The sequence below is a fragment of the Enhydra lutris genome, unplaced genomic scaffold, assembly GCF_002288905.1.
Source record: "Enhydra lutris kenyoni isolate GAN:26980312 unplaced genomic scaffold, ASM228890v2 scaffoldscaffold10, whole genome shotgun sequence".
NCBI lineage: Eukaryota > Metazoa > Chordata > Mammalia > Carnivora > Mustelidae > Enhydra > Enhydra lutris.
The window spans coordinates 21,032,291-21,051,444 of NW_019154094.1; the positions used below are offsets into that span (position 1 = coordinate 21,032,291).

General features: G+C 43.7%; 1 protein-coding gene across 1 annotated transcript in view; it reads right to left on the reverse strand.

The window, feature by feature from the left end:
• Window positions 1-13,771, reverse strand: part of LOC111144176 (prickle planar cell polarity protein 2) — an 85,168-nt gene extending 71,397 nt beyond the window's left edge. The window contains exon 1 of the mRNA XM_022498360.1: window positions 13,613-13,771. Within this exon, the coding sequence (XP_022354068.1) occupies window positions 13,613-13,756 (144 nt within the window). The 5' untranslated portion in view covers window positions 13,757-13,771. The remainder of the gene's footprint in view (window positions 1-13,612) is intronic.
• Window positions 13,772-19,154: the final 5,383 nt, after the last annotated feature.

A 19,154-nucleotide genomic window follows, 5' to 3' on the forward strand; every position in this document is an offset into this window, starting at 1 on the left:
ACCACTTCAGACTGAGATCTGTTTTGTTATCGCAGATAAGCCTTTCCAAGGAAAGTGTTTTCACACCACCAGTTGGACTTTCCAATTGGTAATTCTATCTAATGCTTCTTGAAATGCCACGTACTGTAATAGTTGCCCTATAAGGCAGGAACCATTACACCTCATTTTATAAAGGAGGAAAAACGACTTCACCAAGGTTAAATAAGTTGCTCCAATCATAGATATAGACAGAGAGTAGCAGACGTGGATCGGGATCCTGGTGTGTCTGATACCACAGCTATGGCTTTTAATCCTGGTGCTTGGGAAAGACCACCCACAGACCCTATTTCAGCAGAGCTGTTTCTTAGGTAATATTCATTATCCAGATGAATTCTTGATTATCCACATAGCAATGGGGTCCAGGAGAAGAGAGATGCTTCAAAATCATGCACAACTCAGCGTCAAATTTATCCACATAGATCCGAACCTCTTCTCAAACATGAAAAGAATTGCCAAGTGCTTAGGAAAATTAGTTGGTATTTCAGCTCCTCCCCTGCCTACCTCTCTGCAAGGCTGTGACGCTTGCAATGATTTGTTAAATGTAAAAGATGAAGGAGAAAATAGAAAAGGGCATGAACTATCACCATCTTGACCATCAAAACTGGAAGAAAAAAAAATTTTTCCCTCCTTTCTGCTACGAATCACTCAATGTCAGTGAAGATGGGAATTCCACGTCCTGTAATATCCTTTGGCAAGGGTCAGACAATAGATTTCCCAAAACCCCAGGACTGCAGGGAAATAAGAAATAAAATCATCAATAAGCTAGGCTAGTTAGTGTTTATAGTCCCTTCTATGTTGCTGTTAGACTTTTTGGCATCTTTACAGAAATTATACAAATACCCTTCCCAACCACAAATTAGAAAAAGCCCCCAATCTCTTAAGATAAAGTCTTACATCACACAACAAAAGGTATGCCTCCTTTTGGGAATCATCAGAGCACAGGTGACTATCAGCCTCCAATCACCCCCTTGGCTGGGAAACTTTGTGCAGTGCACAAACTATACAACTGTTTGTGGCAGCCCTGATACCCTGTCCAGTGAGAGCTTATGAATTTATCCAGTTCATGCAGGAAATTCAGGTTCAGAAATTGCCCGAATAATTAGCTTCTCTTAGCAAGATCTGATCACCAAGTTTTATTCATCCAGAGCAATAACAACTACCACCACTATTTACTGAGTGCCAACTACGTATTAAGCACTGTCCTAGAGAATTTACAGAGATGATGAAATGAACCAGTCTGTGGAACTGATTTTTCAGGGCTATCCCTCTGGATGTTGATGAGTTTCTGTCCCCAATCTCCTTTTTATTGTGCATAATTAATACTAAGCAAATTCCTTCTGACAGTACTTGGCCAAAATGTTCTGTTAATTCCTGAGGCAACCAACCACAGAACCTTAGGAAGAACCCACCACTGGCATGAGAAGATGCTTTCCTTCCTTTTTGCTAAAGAGCAGTTCATTCATTCAGTCACTAGATTGAGATAATTGAAATACAATAAGCTGCACATATTCAAAGTATTTATCCTGATAAATGTTGATATATATATATATACATATATAGCCACAAAACCATCAGTATAATCAAGATAAAGAAAAAAAAAAACCCCTATTACTCTCAGAAGCTTCCTCTTCCCTTTTGCCATTCCTCCTTCTCACTCTCCCACCCCTCCTATCCGCAAGTAACCACTGATCTGCCTTCTGTCACTATAGCTTAAAGTTCCTAGAGTTTCATACAAATGGAATCATACAGTACATAATTTTTTGGTCTGACTTCTTTCACTCAGAATAATGATTTTTTGATTCCGTCAGGCTGTTGCACATCTCAAGAGTCCATTCTTTTTTACTGCAGAATAGCATTCTACTCTACAGATACAACACACTTTGTTTACCACTTATCTGCTGATGGACATGGGATTTATTTCTGATTTTTCACTATTAAAAAGAAAGCCCTATGTTTAAGGTATGGTCTCATCTAATCCTTACAACTATGCTATAGTGAGATAATGATATTCTCATTTTTCAGATGATGAAAGGAAAGATCATGAAGGTGGATGAACTTGGTCCATGTTTGGGAGCGACACAACTAGGATTTGAACACAAAGCCACTGAGTGTCCAAGCTCATGCTCTGGAACATTCTGAGCTGTCAAGAACAAGTATGTCAAAGACAGAAGCCACAGGAGAGCAGCACAGAGCCTGAAGTCTCTGTGGGTCTTCCCCAGAGAGAGTTGTCTCCATCTGCCTGTAAATGAGTCTGTGTCACACAAAGCAGAATCTCCAGACAGGGGCTGGGACACACCCGTTCTACACCGGACTCCGGACTCCGACAACCGGAATCACATCTGGACTGACGGCCTGCAGGTAATGATGACTTAATAAATACCGGTCAAATGAATAAATGGCTGTGTGCAAAGTGAATGAATGAATGTACAGAGACCCAGACGGATGGGTGGAGATCAGTTATTAAATGACCTGATAGCAGATTCATCTGACCAGCCCATGAAACTACTCAAAATATCTCACGAGTCAGAAGGCACAGATCATCCCGAGAGTAAATCAACCATCACAGCAGCTCACAGTGCAGACCACTGGCCGCTCAGTCCACAGAAAGGGCAGGCAGCTGTGTGCTCAGGCAGGAAGTCCAAGTCCTGAGTCCCACTCAGCCACCCGGAGGATCCCAGAAAGCATTTACTATGCAGGCGGGGGCCATCCATCTTGAAAGCTAGAAACCCTGATGGCAGCTCTCCTTTCTGGTGTTTGCAGATGAGTCTAGGCATCACACTCTGCACACAAGCCTTGACAAGGCCCTGTTCGTGGAACCTGGCTACAAGGCTGCTGTAGTGATCGGCAGAGGCCCTGAAGCCTGCACGCAGCTTCTAGTCCCATCTCTGACAGCTCCGCTGAGAACAAGTTCGTTAACGGGCAGTTTTATAGAAGAGTGCACATAGGCATAGTTCCCATTGCCGTGTGATGATGTCAGGGCATTTCTGGAGCCAAGATCAACACGGCATCCATCGTTCACGTGACTGGTTTCCCGAGAACCATGCGGGAGATCTCTTCGGGGCCTCCTTCTACCTCCCTTCCCCACTCATCTCTCACACCACACTGAGAGCCCTGGGATGAGTGACAGGGAAGGTGAACACGGGAGAGGCCGCTTAGAAGAAATTTAATCCAATCCAGTTGGGGAGCCATGCGTCTCACTGCAGCCATGAAATTCCATTCTGAGCTCAACATGTGCTGATGGAATAATGAAATGAAGACGGTAGGGTGAATGGCTGGTGCGTCTAATGATGGTGTTTGTGGGGGTTTTAGAGGGGTGATTTGATTGTACATTCCCTTAAGAACCAGAACCACCCAGCAGGCCTACAGGGATGAACCACGTCTCTGCCTTCCCCCAGATCTGCCAGCCTCTGCCCCTCTCGGTATAAACAGCTTCACACATTATAAAGAACGAACTGTCAATCGCCCGACAGCGAATGGCAAAACTGGTTGCTGGCACTGTGGATCCAGGTGCCACAGGGGTGAGTCACAGCGGTAAAACTCATGCTTCTACAGTAACAGGGACCAGAGCATTTTCTGAATTAAAAGGGCCAAGGAGAACGCGAAGGAACAGGAGCAGTGAAGGGATTTTGAAAGCATCCCCAATTCTCCTTTAACAGACAGCCTTGTATTCGGGCCATATTCAAGAGAGGTCGGTCAAGGGCAAGATGCTGGAGATGGAAGCAGATAGCTTCTGGGGCTCATCCCCCATTAGTACCCACAGGCAACTCTGCTGCAGTGTCTTGAAGACCCAAACAGTGACCATGGTGATGACAGCAGTCACGGTCGGATGAGGACCACCTATGGGTCCGCATCTCCCAGTCTCTTTGGGGAGAAATTCAGTTCGTCTTCTCAGTGACTCCAGACCTGGGCACAAGCCTCTGCATTTTTCAGACAAAATTGAGTGAAGCTCAGGTCACAGACCTAATAACTGGTAGAGCCAAGATTTGTCATTTCTAACATTGGTTTTTCCATTACCCTAGAGCAGCAGTTCTCCAACTTTGGTACGTTTAAGAAACACCTGAAGTCCCTGTCCAAAAAGAATGCTGGGCCCACCTTCAGGGTTCTGGTTCAGTAGGTCTGGGACAGAGCCCGGAAATCTTCATTTTTCAACAGGTTCCCGGGTAGTACTCGTGCTGCTGGTAGGGGAGCCCATTCTTTGAAAACCATTGGACTCGGCTCACAAAATATCAAACCATCATTCTGCAGAACAACTCAACTCAAATGTCATCTCCTTGGAGAGGTTCTCCCTGGCCACCCCACCTAAAGTAGCTTCTCTAAATCAGGTACCAGCAAGCTATGGCCTTTCAGTCAAATCAGGCCCACTGACTGTTTTTGTAAATAAAGTTTCATTGTCACCTGGCCATGCCCATTCATCTATGACATCATACCTTCCCACGACATCATCCGAGTTGGGTGAACAACATCAGAGTTGGGTATTTGCAACAGAGATTACATGTCTCCCAAGGCCTAATATTTACTACACTGTTCTTCACAGAAAAAGTATATCTTCTCTGGCTCTAAATCATATCCCCCATTTTTTACTGCTTTTCCAGCACACATCATTTTCTGCAAGTGTCTCGTTCACTTGTACAAACTGCTAATTTGTCCGCAGCCTCTACAATGATGTCAGCTCTAGAAGGGAAGGGAGACTTGTGTGTTCACGGCTGTGCCTCCGTGCCCAGCACAGAGTCGGCATCCCATAATATCTGCCCAGTGAATGAGTATCACGGTCAGGGGCCCAGGTCTGCGACACTGCATAGGAGCATGAGGACCCGTGCAGGAGGGAGAGGCAAACGTGGTTCTCACCGTGGGGGCTGTCAGCCTGGATGACTCTCCTCAGTGAGGAGAGCCAGAGATAAACAGAGATCGTGGATGGGGGAAAATCAGCCTCTGAAGTTTCCTGCTTCCTGCAGTGATGGGGAAACAGGAGGTGGGGAAAAGAGGAATCCCTTAGTCACCCGGGTCAACCTGAGATTAGGGGAAACTATCCTTCCCTGAGAATGAAAGCGCCTTGTGTGACACATGCCGCCCGCTCTTCCAACACACGCCACGCCGGCTTCCTTGGCTCTGATCTCCTGGGTGGATCGCCGCAGAGGAAAGCCGGGCGGAGGAGGAGGAGCCCAGACTAGCAGCGGAGTCTCCCAGGACGCCTGTGTGCGCCGGGGCCCCGCCCCTTCCTACCTGTGGCAACCTGGCCGAGCTTCTGGTCCTCTCTGAGTGGCAAGGGATTCACGGGAAGAGGGAAGGATTTTGTACACGGATGACATGCGATGGCTTATTCAGGTAACATGTGTATATCGCATGGGTAATCTGTACCAGACATCATTCTAGGTACCAAGCACGCGCAGTGAGCAAGACAATGTATGACTCCCTCCGACAGGCTCACGTTTGAGAAGGTGGGACATCTGACAAAATGCGCAGACAGAAACCTTCAGGGAGTATCCGTAATGGGGGCTCTCTGTTGCCCTATCCTGACTTGCAAGCAGAAACCCCGAGGTGATGGGTGTGAGGTGAGCCCTCCTTCGATTTCCAAGGGGCGACCAAGACACTGGGGTTTTCCAGCCTTTTCATCCATGGATGCCTTGGCCACAGCTAGACACTTCATGGGCTCCGTTCATCTCTCCCCACACCGTTCACCACCCGCTGCCCGAATTCGTCATGCAGATGTGAAGTTGATACTGATTTTGTTTCACTTCTGAGCTTCACACAAGTGGGTCCCATAACATCTGCAACACGCCAGACCTTTGCATGGCCGGCCCCTTCATGTCCTTCAGCAGCGGTTCAAATCCCGCCTCCGCAGAGAGGCCGTCCCTGACCGACCAGTCTAGGTCAGCCGGTCCCTCCAACACTCCGGCCCACCTCCGTTGTCACAGAAGCGTCTCTGCTTTCTTTGTGGCATGGATTGAATGGGACACCCCCTGTAAGGCACCCAGGATCACACCTGACAGTGGAAGAGGTCACTAAGTGTGTATTGACATTATTCTTCTCTCATGTATCCCCATCTTGAATTATCTTGAACATCTATTTGTTTTCTAATTCATGTCTCTAACATGCACCCCCTTATGACTACAGTCTAGCAGAAACCTTCATTATCTTGTCTGCTGCTTTAGCTTCAGTGCCTAGAATAGTGGCGGAAGCACAGTAGATACACACGAGTATCTGCTGAATAAAGGAATGAATGCACGTTCCCTCATCACAAAAGTCTCCAGTGTGTTCTCTGATGCACTCTGTACACTCTCAGGGGAAACGCTGCCAAGAAGCCCACCTGCGAGAGACAGGTGTTAAAGAGGCTCTAAGTGGCCAAGAGAGGCCAGAGCCAGGAGTGATGCCTCCTGGTGACCCATTGCTCCCAGGAGGTTGGGGGGAGGGGTAGGATTGCAGAATAGTCTTGGTTGTGGGAAGGCTCTCTTTGCACTCTGAGCAGCCCACAGAAAACGCCCCAGGGACACACTCCTCCCAGGCTTGGTGACCGTGAAGTGGCAGGAGCTCTAGGGCTCTGAGGGAGGTGGGTGGCAGAGCTCTTCTCTTCAGCAGACCGTTCCAGAAACCTGCTTGGGGTGTGAGAGAATTCGGTCAGGTGGCTCCAAGCGGGCCCCCGTCCAAGTTGCCCTTGGCACTTGGCTCCGTGGAACCAGAACTACATTAGAAAGATGTGGCACCTTTACAAGGCTCACACAGCAGACAGCCTGGGGAACAGAAAGACCTCTAGATCGGCAGAATTCAAAACGGGCCTACTGAAAGCCTTTGAGAAGGCTGAGAGGGGATCCAGGACTCCCGCGAAGCCCATGCTTCCCTCACCTCTTCCACGCCCACCTAACCTTCCTCTGTCCTGGTCAGCCCAAATTTCCTTTTGCCCTCTTCCTGCCTGCTCGGGACACTGGTCATCAGTGTCACTCTAGCTTTGCAGGAAGGGCAGGGAGGAGATAACCATTTTATGGAGCACCTTCTGTATGCACACACCCCCTCATTCAGGGCCCAGAGCAGCTCCTGTGGCCTACAGCTCAGAGAGAATCAGCTCCCAGGTCGGGTTGGCCAAGACCATCTCTGCCGATTGGCTGTGTGACCTTGGGCATGTCTTTTTGCATTTCTCTGGGTCTTGCTTTATTCACTTCCAAAACAGAGACAGGAATAATAATTTTCAAATCAGGTTGTATTGAGAATGGAGAAGGAATCATGCAAGCAAAGTGAAAAACTGGTAGGCATGGAACAAGTGTTAATAATTTCCTCCATTGTCATCATCATCATGATCATGAGAAGACTGAGGCTCTTGGAAGCTGAACATCGTTGCTAAGGTCAGGAAGGGATGAAGTGGCGGCCGGATGTGCCTGACTCCAGAGGCGAGGCTGGTTCCTCCCTGGGATAATGCTGCTTCCTCCTTACCCCGCAGCTCCCAAAGGGCTCTGCATGTCTGGATGGGGACACAAATGATTCCCTGCCAGGCCCTTGGCTCCCGCCACCTCGCTCCAGCTCCCGGTTCTGGAGTGAGCTGCGCTGCGGTAGGCATGTGCTAGAGCCAGGTCCTTCTGTGAGCTGCCACCAGTCTCCTGCCCCTTGTTGGTGGAGAAAATCCTGAAGCAATCTTAACGGCTAGGGGAATCTGCTTGGAACACAGGCCTTCAAGAGAAGCACAAGGAGCGGGAGAAATGGACACAGAATCTTCCTTTATGTAGAAAATAATATTGTTAAGACTGCTCTTCCCATGTGATGCAACCCTGACCCTTTCTGCTTCTGCAGAGGACCTCAGTCCTCCGCTCGTCTCCTAACAACTATTAGTTGGGTGTCTGCCATGGGTCAGGCTCTGGGCAAGGGGCTGGGATTCTAAGATCCTGCCCTCTTGGATCTTAGACCAAAGTAGAAGAGGTAAATATCCAACATATAATTGCACCAGTAAGTATCTAATTATGTTTGAAAAGTGTTAATAAGGAGAGTAGCAGGGATTGCTGCAAAGCATGTCAATGGGGACCTAATCATGTTTTGGGGGTAGGAGGTGGTCATGGAAGCTCCTTGAGGAAACACATTGAGTCTGATAAGTGATGGCTGAACTACTGTCACTGAATTAAAAGCCAAACGAAGAGCTTTGTGTACTTCTAGGAGAGATGGTTCTAGACTTTCACAGGGCTCAAAACCAACTAATATGCCCCACCCCCGGAGGTGGTACTGGATGGTCTGCTTTGCCACATGTGGCAGAATTCTAGGAAAGCCAAACATTGGACAGTGGCTCCCACTATCTTCATCCTTCCTGGGAGGGGTTGGTGGGCAAGTTGAGACTTCCAAACAAATAACTGAATTGCCACTCTTCATGCACAGAACCACAGTTAAGGTCAAGGTAGTATTACTAATGAATGGAGACCAAGGATTGGAGCATTCATATTTGAGAAACCTCTACAGATACTCAGAGTATCCAAAACATGGATGGAAAGGAATTCACTCAGGGACACAATCTGATGGGACTCTTCATGTTTGCATGGAGCGATGACAGAATTAATAGAAAAAACACATCCATATGTACCCAATGAAGACGATCGACCCAGAGGCAGTACCAGTTATAACCTTTCTGCACAGCAGTTTTTCACAATAAATCAAAAGCCTTAGAAATGTTTACAGGAGACCACCCCATCCCTAAGAAGTGTTGTGAAGCAGAGGAACAGACAAATGCACAAGACGATGGCTGCTGTCCCCTTATTCAATGCAGAGGAAAGCTGCCAGCAAGGCACACGGTCAAAAATGAACCTTCAGCTCCGCGGTGCTCGGCGGTGGTCCTCTTGGCATTCAGGAGGGGTGGCCTTTTCTTTGCCCGGAATCATCTGGTAATTTTCAGGATGTCAAGCGTCTCAACCCTCTACCCATTTTAGTGCCAGTGGAACTATTCTGACAATAACTACCCCTTCCAAACATATATTTCCAAATGCTCCCTAGTGGTGGGTGGGACCACTCCAGGTAAGACACTACTGAGGAGGACAGGCAACCATTCCAAAGGGTAGTCTGGATCTAAATACACGGATACCAAAAGCTGTTCACAATACACGAAGTGGAACAAAAGTCAGGGTAAGGGGCGCTTGGGTGGCTCAGTCATTAAGCCTCGGCCTTCGGCTCAGGTCATGATCACAGAGTCCTGGGATAGAGCCCAGCATCCACTCCCTGCTCAGCAGGGAGTCTGCTTCTTCCTCTCCCACTCCCCCTGCTTGTGTTCCCTCTCTCTCTGTGTCTCTCCCTGTCAAATAAATAAATAAAATCTTAAAAAAAAAAAAAAAAAAGTCGGGGTAAGTGAACAGCATCATCATGTTTTTGTCCAAAACAAAATGGAAAGTTCTCCTATTACAAAGCTACTTGCTACATGCATACAGTAAAGGTTGTAGGATAATAGTTCTTGACTGGTGGAATTATGGGTGATTTTGAGCCACACTTTCTTAGGTGTGTTTTCTTTCCTTTCTACGTATTTTCAATGAGCCAGTTTTCTCTACACTAAAGGAGAAAGCGATTTGTGTTTTGGAGAACAAAGGGGACGTCCCCACCACTGCCAGCTCCTCACATCTGTCCCATCCTTCTTTTGACTTAACTGAGCACAGCGGGGTCTGTTCGCAGAGCACCAGACTCTGCTCAAGCAGAGGGACCACCATGCTTTCACGCCACCAGATACCTGACCCTGCTACAAGGGAGCAGCTATGAAACCGGACCCAGAACATGGAAGGTTCTCGAACAAATGTCTGCTGATGTGAGTCAGCCTTTTATGTCTTGACTGGGCCAGAATTTTGCTGACAGATCCTTTGGGTTTCAACATCACTTTGATTCAGTGGTTCTCAACTAGGGTGCCCAACCCACCCCCATGCCAGAGTCACGGGGCGCTGCCTGGAGATATTTGGTCACCCCAAGGTCCGAGGGAATGGGTGGTATATGCTACTGGGATCTGGTGGGTAGAAGCCAAGGAAGCTGCTAATCATCCTACACAGCTTAGGACAGCCCCAACAGCAAAGATTTATCCAGCCCAGAATTCCAACAGTACTCAGGTATGGAAACTCTGCTCACCATTTGCCTTTCTTCCAGCTTGTCAAATACCCTCCAAATTTTCTTGAAGTACCATCTACTACTGTAAACTGATCATGAGAACATCTCTAGAAGACAGGGCATTTATTATTAACTGATTTGAAGACAAACTAGAGCTCGAAAGAAGACAACAGACGGCCAGTCAGGGCAACTGAAGTACCGGAGGGCTCTCCAGATGATGGGACACACCTTGCCTGAGGTGAGCAGAGGGGAAGGATCCAGGCAACCTCACTGATGACTTTTCAGTCCAGTCATTAAAAAAATCACGACATAAATGTTACTCCTTTCTGGCATAATCTATTACATTTATCACTTTTTGCTCTATTTTAAGAAGGTCAGGTTTTGCAGCTAGTAGGGTTTTATGAAATTAAATGCCCTTATTCAAAAACACCTCCCATTTAGGGTACTTTTGTGTGCATTATACTTAATTGAAGGCATTTCTCAGAAGAAACAGGATAATAAAGAGTATCACCTGAAGGTATATTACCAACCCCATGATCAGGGAGTCAAATGAAAGGTTTCTAGCAGAAACAAAGGCACATGACTCTCAACCCTAACTGGTCTTTGGTATTTCCCCTGGAGCACAAAGCATTTAACTTTCCCTGTAATTTCTTTTGATAGAAAAATGAATTTTCTTAAACCAGAGACAACTAGACATGCTATTAAACTCCAGCATTTTTAGTGAAAAGCATACAGGGTCTCAAATTTGCCTAATCTTAGGACATCCTACACAGCTTTAAAAAAATCCTTAAACATATAAACAGCTCGATAAATAATAGATTTTAAAAGAGCTCATCATTTTAAAATTTGAATTCCATTTCTTTCGGGCAACATGATCCCTTCAAACACCTTTAAATACAGACTCCCATTTTATTAGGCAAATATACAACCCTTCAAACAGCTTGAAGAGAGAGTCTCTCTGGAGAACAACTGCCCTTCCAAACCATCTGTGTCACATAGGTTTGAAGAAATTCAGGGAATAGAGAAAACCAACCAAGGAATAGCAGAATTATAAGAGATGGGACTATCGATTCATTGGACATAATTCAAACCACTTATTTAATAACACTAATTGCTTTCTGTCAAAACAAATCAAAGAAAGTCGTTTCATATTTCCCCAAAACATGCATTTTGGTTAAGTGAAGCACCCTCCAAAATGACTATCAGCACTCACTTTCGGAACTGGTGAACTGAACCAAGACCCCAGCTTCTGCAACTATCTGTACTCTTGGGCCAACTGAAAATTTTCTCTGGGCCTGAAAATCACAGGGTGATGTTACATGGTCTTAGGGAAGAGTCTACCTAAGCAGGGAACCCCAAATAGCGTAACTTCACAATTCCAGGGCCCAATTTGGCAGAAAGCAAGGTGAACAAAAGAAAGATGGGTCTCTTAGAAGCTGCTGGAAATGAGGTTAGCAAGAAAATGAAATAAGCTCAGAGATGAGATAAGGGGTGAAAACTCCCTGCTCAAACACTGGAGGCAGAATGGTGATGCCAGAGATCTTCAGTCTCCCGCCACCTTGTTAGTGTTCAGACAAACTCAATCAAATACTCTCTTTCTTCAGAAGCTTACTCCTTAATAATACAATCTTCACGGAAACAGAAGGAAATAACGATATACCCTTAACCTGCAAACTGAGAGAAAATGTTCTTACTTCTTCTTCCTGATACCTCGAATCCTCATGGAGATTATTTTCTGTGAATGTTTCTGTTCTAAAACATTTTCTTCCTTATAAGAATAAGAACAGAAATCACAAAAATGGAGTGCCTACAGGGCTTATGAAGGGCTTCCTCAAGAGATAAATATGAACTTTCACGTAAAAACGAATTTTTAAGGATTAGCAAGTAATTCAAAATTTAAAATAATAGTTTGCTAAACAAATCCTACCTGGATGCCTGATTCCAGGTGCCAATTTACGACCTCAAATATTGGAAGAAGAAAATGAGAAACGGCTAATCAAAGAGAAATTACTAGGGGTCTACTCTTGAGTTGTTGGCAAATTCTCGGATCTTCCCTCGTCAAAAAGAACTTTTTCTAGAAGCATTATCACACCAAAAGTCCCTGGCTTTAAAATTTCAGGACATTTTAAGCTTCCAAACATTCTGTCAGACATGAAGATCACTAGAGACAGCCATTTTCCGTGTCAGAGGGCAAAACTAGGGGTCTTTCCCAGATGGTAAGTGTCCAGCTTTAAAAAAGGGGGATTCTAAACCAACACGAGGCTGGTGGAGAAGAAAACTCCAAGGACAGAAATGCAGTGAAACAGAAAGGAACAGAGATCATCTGATCGAGCCAGTATTTGCAGCCTGTAGGTAGTGCCAAATATTTCAGGAAATGCCAATGTCTTTCTTTGTAAAGCAAGGCCAAATTTAGTATTTAAACACAGCATATATCACTGGGAAGAATAAGGCAAATCCTTACATCCTCACTCTCTTTTAACAGAGAATCTTAAAGATTCACGGCCAGTGTCGAACTCCCTTTCCCCCATTCAAAAATCGTTTCCTTAATGTTTCAAAGCCAGTGTTTCTGAGAAGTTTCTGGCCAATCTTCTGTTGACAGCTAATAATGGCAATCCAGAGTGAATTAGCAGTGGCCCCCATAGGACTCATCTTCACTGCTTTTCCTCAGTGCCCACTGGTGCGCTAGATGTCAACCCATGGACCCCCAACCACTTCTCTGACTCAGCAAAGTGAACTCTTCCTTCTGAGCTGGAATGAGGAAGTATGGGCAGGACAGAGAGAAACAGCCCAAACCCCACCCTCCTCATCAAGAATGGTACCTGTTTGCCTCCTACCGTGTTGGTGGAAATACAAACTGGTGCAGCCACTCTGGAGACCAGTATGGAGGTTCCTCAAAAAGTTAAAGATAGAACTACTCTACAATCCAGCAACAGAACTACTAGGTATTTACCCAAAGGATACTAAAATCCTGATTCTGAAGGACACGTGCACCCTGATGTTTTATAGCAATATTATCAACAATTGCCAGTTTATGGAGCGAGCCTAAATGTCCATCGACAGGTGAATGGATAAAGAAGTGTTGGTATATGCATGCAATGGAATATTACTCAGCCATAAAAAAGAATGAAATCTTGTCATTTGCATCGACCTGGATGGAGCTAGAGTATTATGCTAAGTGAAACAATTCAGTCAGAGAAGGACAAATAGCATATGATTCCACTCATATGTGGAATTTAAGGAAGAAAACAGATGAACACAGAGGGGAAAACAAAGGAGCGGTAAACCAGAAAACAGACTCTCTAATTATAGAGAACAAACTGAGGGTTGCTGGAGGGGATGGGGGGGGGGGGGGTGAGGGGAATGGGTTAAATGGATGATGGGTATTAAGGAGGGTTCTTGTTTAGATGAGTAGTGGGTGTTGTAAATGAGGAATCACTAGATTATACACCTGAAGCTAATGTTACACTTTATGTTAACTAACTGGAATTCAAATAAAAACTTGAAAGAAAGGCAAAAAAAAAAAGAATGGTACCTGTTCGGGCTTCAGTCCCGGTGGGATCCAGGCGTACTCCTCCAAGGCGCAGCCCGAGTCGTCGTCTGACGTGGAATTCCTCTGGAAGTCAAACATGAGTTTGCTGACAGTCTTCTCCATCTCTAGGGGCATCACTGTCACCATGTGCTCCTCCTGAGGGCACTTGCAGTGCAGGCAGATCTTCCTGCAAACAGCAAAAACGGGAGGTGAGAAGGAAGGCAAAAGAAACTATTGTTCAACTGGCCCTCGGGTCCTAAACCATAAACACATTCCTGGGCAACTGCCTTTTGGCAGGATCGCCTAAAGCGGCACCCCACAGCCCGCCTGTCTTCTTGGAAGGTGTGGAGCTGCATGCGTGGAAACGTCACGGAAGGTCAGAGGCCACCAGGTAAGCCTCATGAGAATGTTCGAATGTGGACTCCAACCTGTTCTTCCAAATCAATATCCTAAGAGCAACGTCAAATATATTTAACTAGACAGAGCATGGGCTATGGACCATGACTGCAATTTTCTTGACCATAATAGTTATTAAACAGACATAATACATATGCTGACTAGAAACATTACCAGTGGACTTAACAAATATTGACAACATACCATTTTCATAAAAGCTTCCTAGCAGCTAAGGAAATGGAAGCATTTTTAAAGAGACCTGCAGGTGAGGTTTTCTTTCAGAAAAAGAGCAAGAATATGTTTTCCCACCAAACAAATTTGGCCCCAAGATCTCATGGGAAAGACATTTTCACCTCTACGAAATATCCCCATAGGTTTGAAATTCTAATCAAAAACCCAAATTTTTCCTACATTGATTGGTTGTTTTTTATTTCTTTTTTAAATATACAGTAGGAGAGGATCATGCATGTGAATTATTTCAAAAGGTAGCAGCCAAAGATAAAATCTCTCCCCAAAGTTGAACATTTCTCTTTTAAGGTTACCATCTGTTCCCTTTTCCATGGCTACAAAAATGATGAAGCAGTAAAAAGGTTGATGTCAGCAGCACAAAAGCATTTCTAGCTTCTACCAGTAAAAAAGAGAAGAAAAAGAAATCAAGGAGGAAAATTTTTAGAAAACGAGCTGTTCTCTGTGGTACTCAGATCTTCATGATTAGTTTCAACAGCATCTTATCCAGGCAATGAGAGGGTCCAGAATCCTAATCCCCACATGTGCCTAATTTTTTTGACAACAGCTTTGTTAAGATAGAATTCCCATATCCAAAAGGTCACCATTTTAAAATGTACAAATCACTGGCTTTTAGTGCATTCACAGAGTTGTGAAACCATCACCACTACTTAATGCTAGAATGTTTTAATCACCCCAAAAGAAACCCAGGGCACATTGGCAGTGACTTTCCACATTCCCCTTCCCCCCAGGCCCTGACAACCACTAATCTATTTTTTGTCTCTATGGCTTTGCCTGTTCTAAATTCCATATGTATGGCATCATGTAATACATAGTTTTTTGAAACTGGCTTTTTTTGCACTGTAGGATGTTTCCAAGATTAATCCATGTTGTATCATGTGACAATCCTTCCTTCCCTTTTACTGCATTGTAATATTCCAGAGTATGGTTAAGTTACATTTTGTCCATCCATTCTTGAGGTGAACATTTGGATTATTTCCATTATTTTTACTTTTGCGAATACTACTGCTGTAAATATTTATATACAAGTATTTTTGTGTGAACATAGGTTTTCAGTTCTCTGGGCTATACACCCAGGAGCAGAACTGCTAGGTCATATGGTAACTTTATGTTTCACGTGCTGGGGAACTGTCAAACTGTTTTTCAGAAATAGATGCACTGTTTTACATTCCCACCATTAATATATGAGTGTTTTATTTTCAATACATCATTCCCACACTTTTTAGTATCTTTCCACTGTTTCCATCCTAGTGGGAATGGAATGGCATCTTTTTGTGGTTTTGATTCTTACTTCCTTAATAGCTAAGGACACTGAGCATTTTTCTAGGTGCTTATTATATATCCTCATTGGAGAAATGTCTGTTTGAACTCTTAGTCCATTATTAAAATTGTTATTTGTCTTTCTATTGTAGAATTATAAGCATTCTTTATATGTATTTCTGAATACAAGTCCTTTATCAGAAATAGAATTTGTAAAAATATTCTCCCATTCGGAGAAGATATTTGCAAATGACATATCGGATAAAGGGCTAGTGTCCAGAATCTATAAAGAACTTAGCAAACTCAACACCCAAAGAACAAATAATCCAATCAAGAAATGGGCAGAAGACATGAACAGACATTTCTGCAAGGAAGACATCCAGATGGCCAACAGACACATGAAAAAGTGCTCCACATCACTCGGCATCAGGGAAATACAAATCAAAACCACAATGAGATACCACCTCACACCAGTCAGAATGGCTAAAATTAACAAGTCAGGAGATGACAGATGCTGGCGAGGATGCGGAGAAAGGGGAACCCTCCTACACTGTTGGTGGGAATGCAGGCTGGTGCAGCCACTCTGGAAAACAGCATGGAGGTTCCTCAAAATGTTGAAAATAGAGCTACCCTATGACCCAGCAATTGCACTGCTGGGTATTTACCCTAAAGATACAAACGTAGTGATCCGAAGGGGCACGTGCACCCGAATGTTTATAGCAGCAATGTCTACAATAGCCAAACTATGGAAAGAACCTAGATGTCCATCAACAGACGAATGGATAAAGAAGATGTGGTATATATACACAATGGAATACTATGCAGCCATCAAAAGAAATGAAATCTTGCCTTTTGCGACGACGTGGATGGAACTAGAGGGTATCATGCTTAGCGAAATAAGTCAATCGGAGAAAGACAACTATCATATGATCTCCCTGATATGAGGGAGAGGAGCTGCAACATGGGGGGTTAAGGGGGTAGGAGAAGAGTAAATGAAACAAGATGGGATTGGGAGGGAGACAAACCATAAGTGACTCTTAATCTCACAAAACAAACTGAGGGTTAATGGGGGGGTGTGGGGGGTTGGGATTATGGACATTGGGGAGGGTATGTGCTATGGTGAGTGCTGTGAAGTGTGTAAACCTGGCGATTCACAGACCTGTACCCCTGGGGATAAAAAGATATTATATGTTTATGAAAAATAAAATTTTAAATAAAAAAAAACAAAAAACTCTAGGAAAAAAAAAAAATATTCTCCCATTCTCCGGGTGGTATTTTTTTTTTTAATTGGATAAACACTTCCAAATTTGTTCTTTTTTTCTTTTTTTAAACACAGGCCTTTGGGATTTTAATTAATTAATTAGTTACTTATTTTTATTGGAGGAGGGCAGAGAAAGAGAGGAAGAAAGAAAAACTTAAGGAGGCTCCATGCCAACATGAAGCCTGATGTAGGAGGGCTTGATCTCACAATCCTGGGATCGTGACCTGAGCCAAAATCAAGAGTCGGATGCTTAATTGACTGAGCTACTCAGGCGTCCCCAGTTTTCACTTTCTTGATGATGACTATTAAAGCACAAAAGTTTCTTATTTTGATAAAGTCCCATTTTTCTTCCATTATTGCTTGTTCTTTTGGTATCTTATCTAAGAAACCACTGTCTAACTCGAAGTCAAAAAATTTACTCCTATGTTTTCATCTAAGATGTTTATGGCTTTAGCTCTTATATTTGGGTCTATGTTCCATTTTGAGCTAGTTTTCATGCATGGTGTCAGGAAGGAGTCCAACTTCATACTCATGTAGTTATTCAACTGTCTTAGCATCATTTGTTAAAAAGTCTGTTCTTTCTTCATTGGGTTGTCTTAGCATCCATATCAAAAATCAGCTGATCATAAATGCAATGGTTTATTTCTGGATTCTCAGTTCTATTCCATTGAGTTATCTGTCTGCCTTACGCAATTATGACTCTGTCTTGATCACTGTAGTTTTGCAGCAGGTTTTGAAATTGTGAATGCTGAGTCCTCCAACTTTGTCCTCCTTTAAAAAAAAAAAAAATGTGATAGCTTTCCCGGGTCCCTGGCATTTGCATCATGAAATACAAATTTTAGGACGAGCCTGCCATTTTCTGCAAAAATCCTAGCTGGAATATCAACAGGAATTGCACTGAATCTAGAGATCAATTTGGAGAACATTGCTATCTTAATACGAGATCTTCCAATCCATGAACAAAGGATGTCTTCACATTTATTTCAGTCTATTTCAATTTCTTTCAGTGCTATTTTGTGTTTCTCCGTCACAAGTCTCACATATTTTTTTAAGTTTATTCCCAAGTATTTTATTCTTTTGGATGCTATTTAAATGGAATTGTTTTGCTTAATTTCATTTTCAGATTATTACAGTACAGAAACACCAGTAGTACAGGCACATTCATCTTGCACCATACAATCTTGTTGAACTTGTCTTTTCAGTTTTAAGAGCACGACGTGTGTGTGTGTGTGCGTGTGTGTGTGTGTATTCCTCAGCATATCCTGTATATAAGATCATGTCATCTGTAAACAGAGACAGTGTTATTCTTTCTTTTCCAGTTTGATACCTTTTATGTCTTTGTCTTGCCTTATTGCCCTGGCTGGAACCTCCAGCACCATGGTCAACAGAAGTGTCAGTGGTAGACATCTTGGTTTTGGTCTTGATCTTAAGGAAAAACATCCAATCTTCTACCATCAAGTATTATTTAGCTGTGGGCTTTTTACAGCTTTTACCAAGTTGAAGAAGATTCTTTCTACACTAGTTTGTTGAGTGTTGTTGTTGTTTTTATCACTAAAAGGTGTTGGGTTTTGTCAAATGCTTTTTTCCATCCATTAAGATAATCAGTTGGTTTCTGTCCTTACTCTATGAATGTCTTGTGCCTACATTTTGACACCAAAATGTACTCAAGAAACAAAAGTGGTTTAGTTCAGCCAACTTGGGCTTGATAGATTCTCCCACTTCCTGCTTTTCATCAGATTGAAAATATACACAGATAGAATGCACACTTGGATCTGGTTTGCATCTCCAAACTCAAAGAGGTTTCTTCCCAACCCAGGCTGCTGCTTTTAAAAAAAGAGCCCATTTTAACAGTAACTCTTTAATTAACCAGCTACTGTAAAGAAGTCAAGGGTGTTAGGAAGTGGCTGGGGATTTTTCCCTCCAGTTATTTTTACATCAGTTAATGACTTAAGGGGCAAAAAAACAAAACAAAACAAAACAACAACAACAAAAAACACACTTCAGTGTGTTTGAGTAAATTTAGGAAGCTCTTTGGTGATTCACGGCTTATACTAGACAGCCATACTTTTCAAACGAAAATGTAGAAGAATTTTTACCAAAGTCAGTCTCCAGAATATTCGTCTGTGCAACCCATGTATCCAGCAGTACAGGGAAACAGCGTAATAATACAATAGTTAAGGTCTGACGGACATAATCTAATGAAGTGAAGATCCCCGGGAGAAGAAAAAAGACAAGAAGAAAACAAAATACAGAATTGCAGAACTAGACCCAGAATGAATCTCACTGAGTGGAAGAGAAGAGAGAAGGGGAGAGGGCTAAGGGCGGATTTTGTCACCATCAGGCAGCTACCACGGGCCAGGCACTGTTCTTGCATTCCGGAAA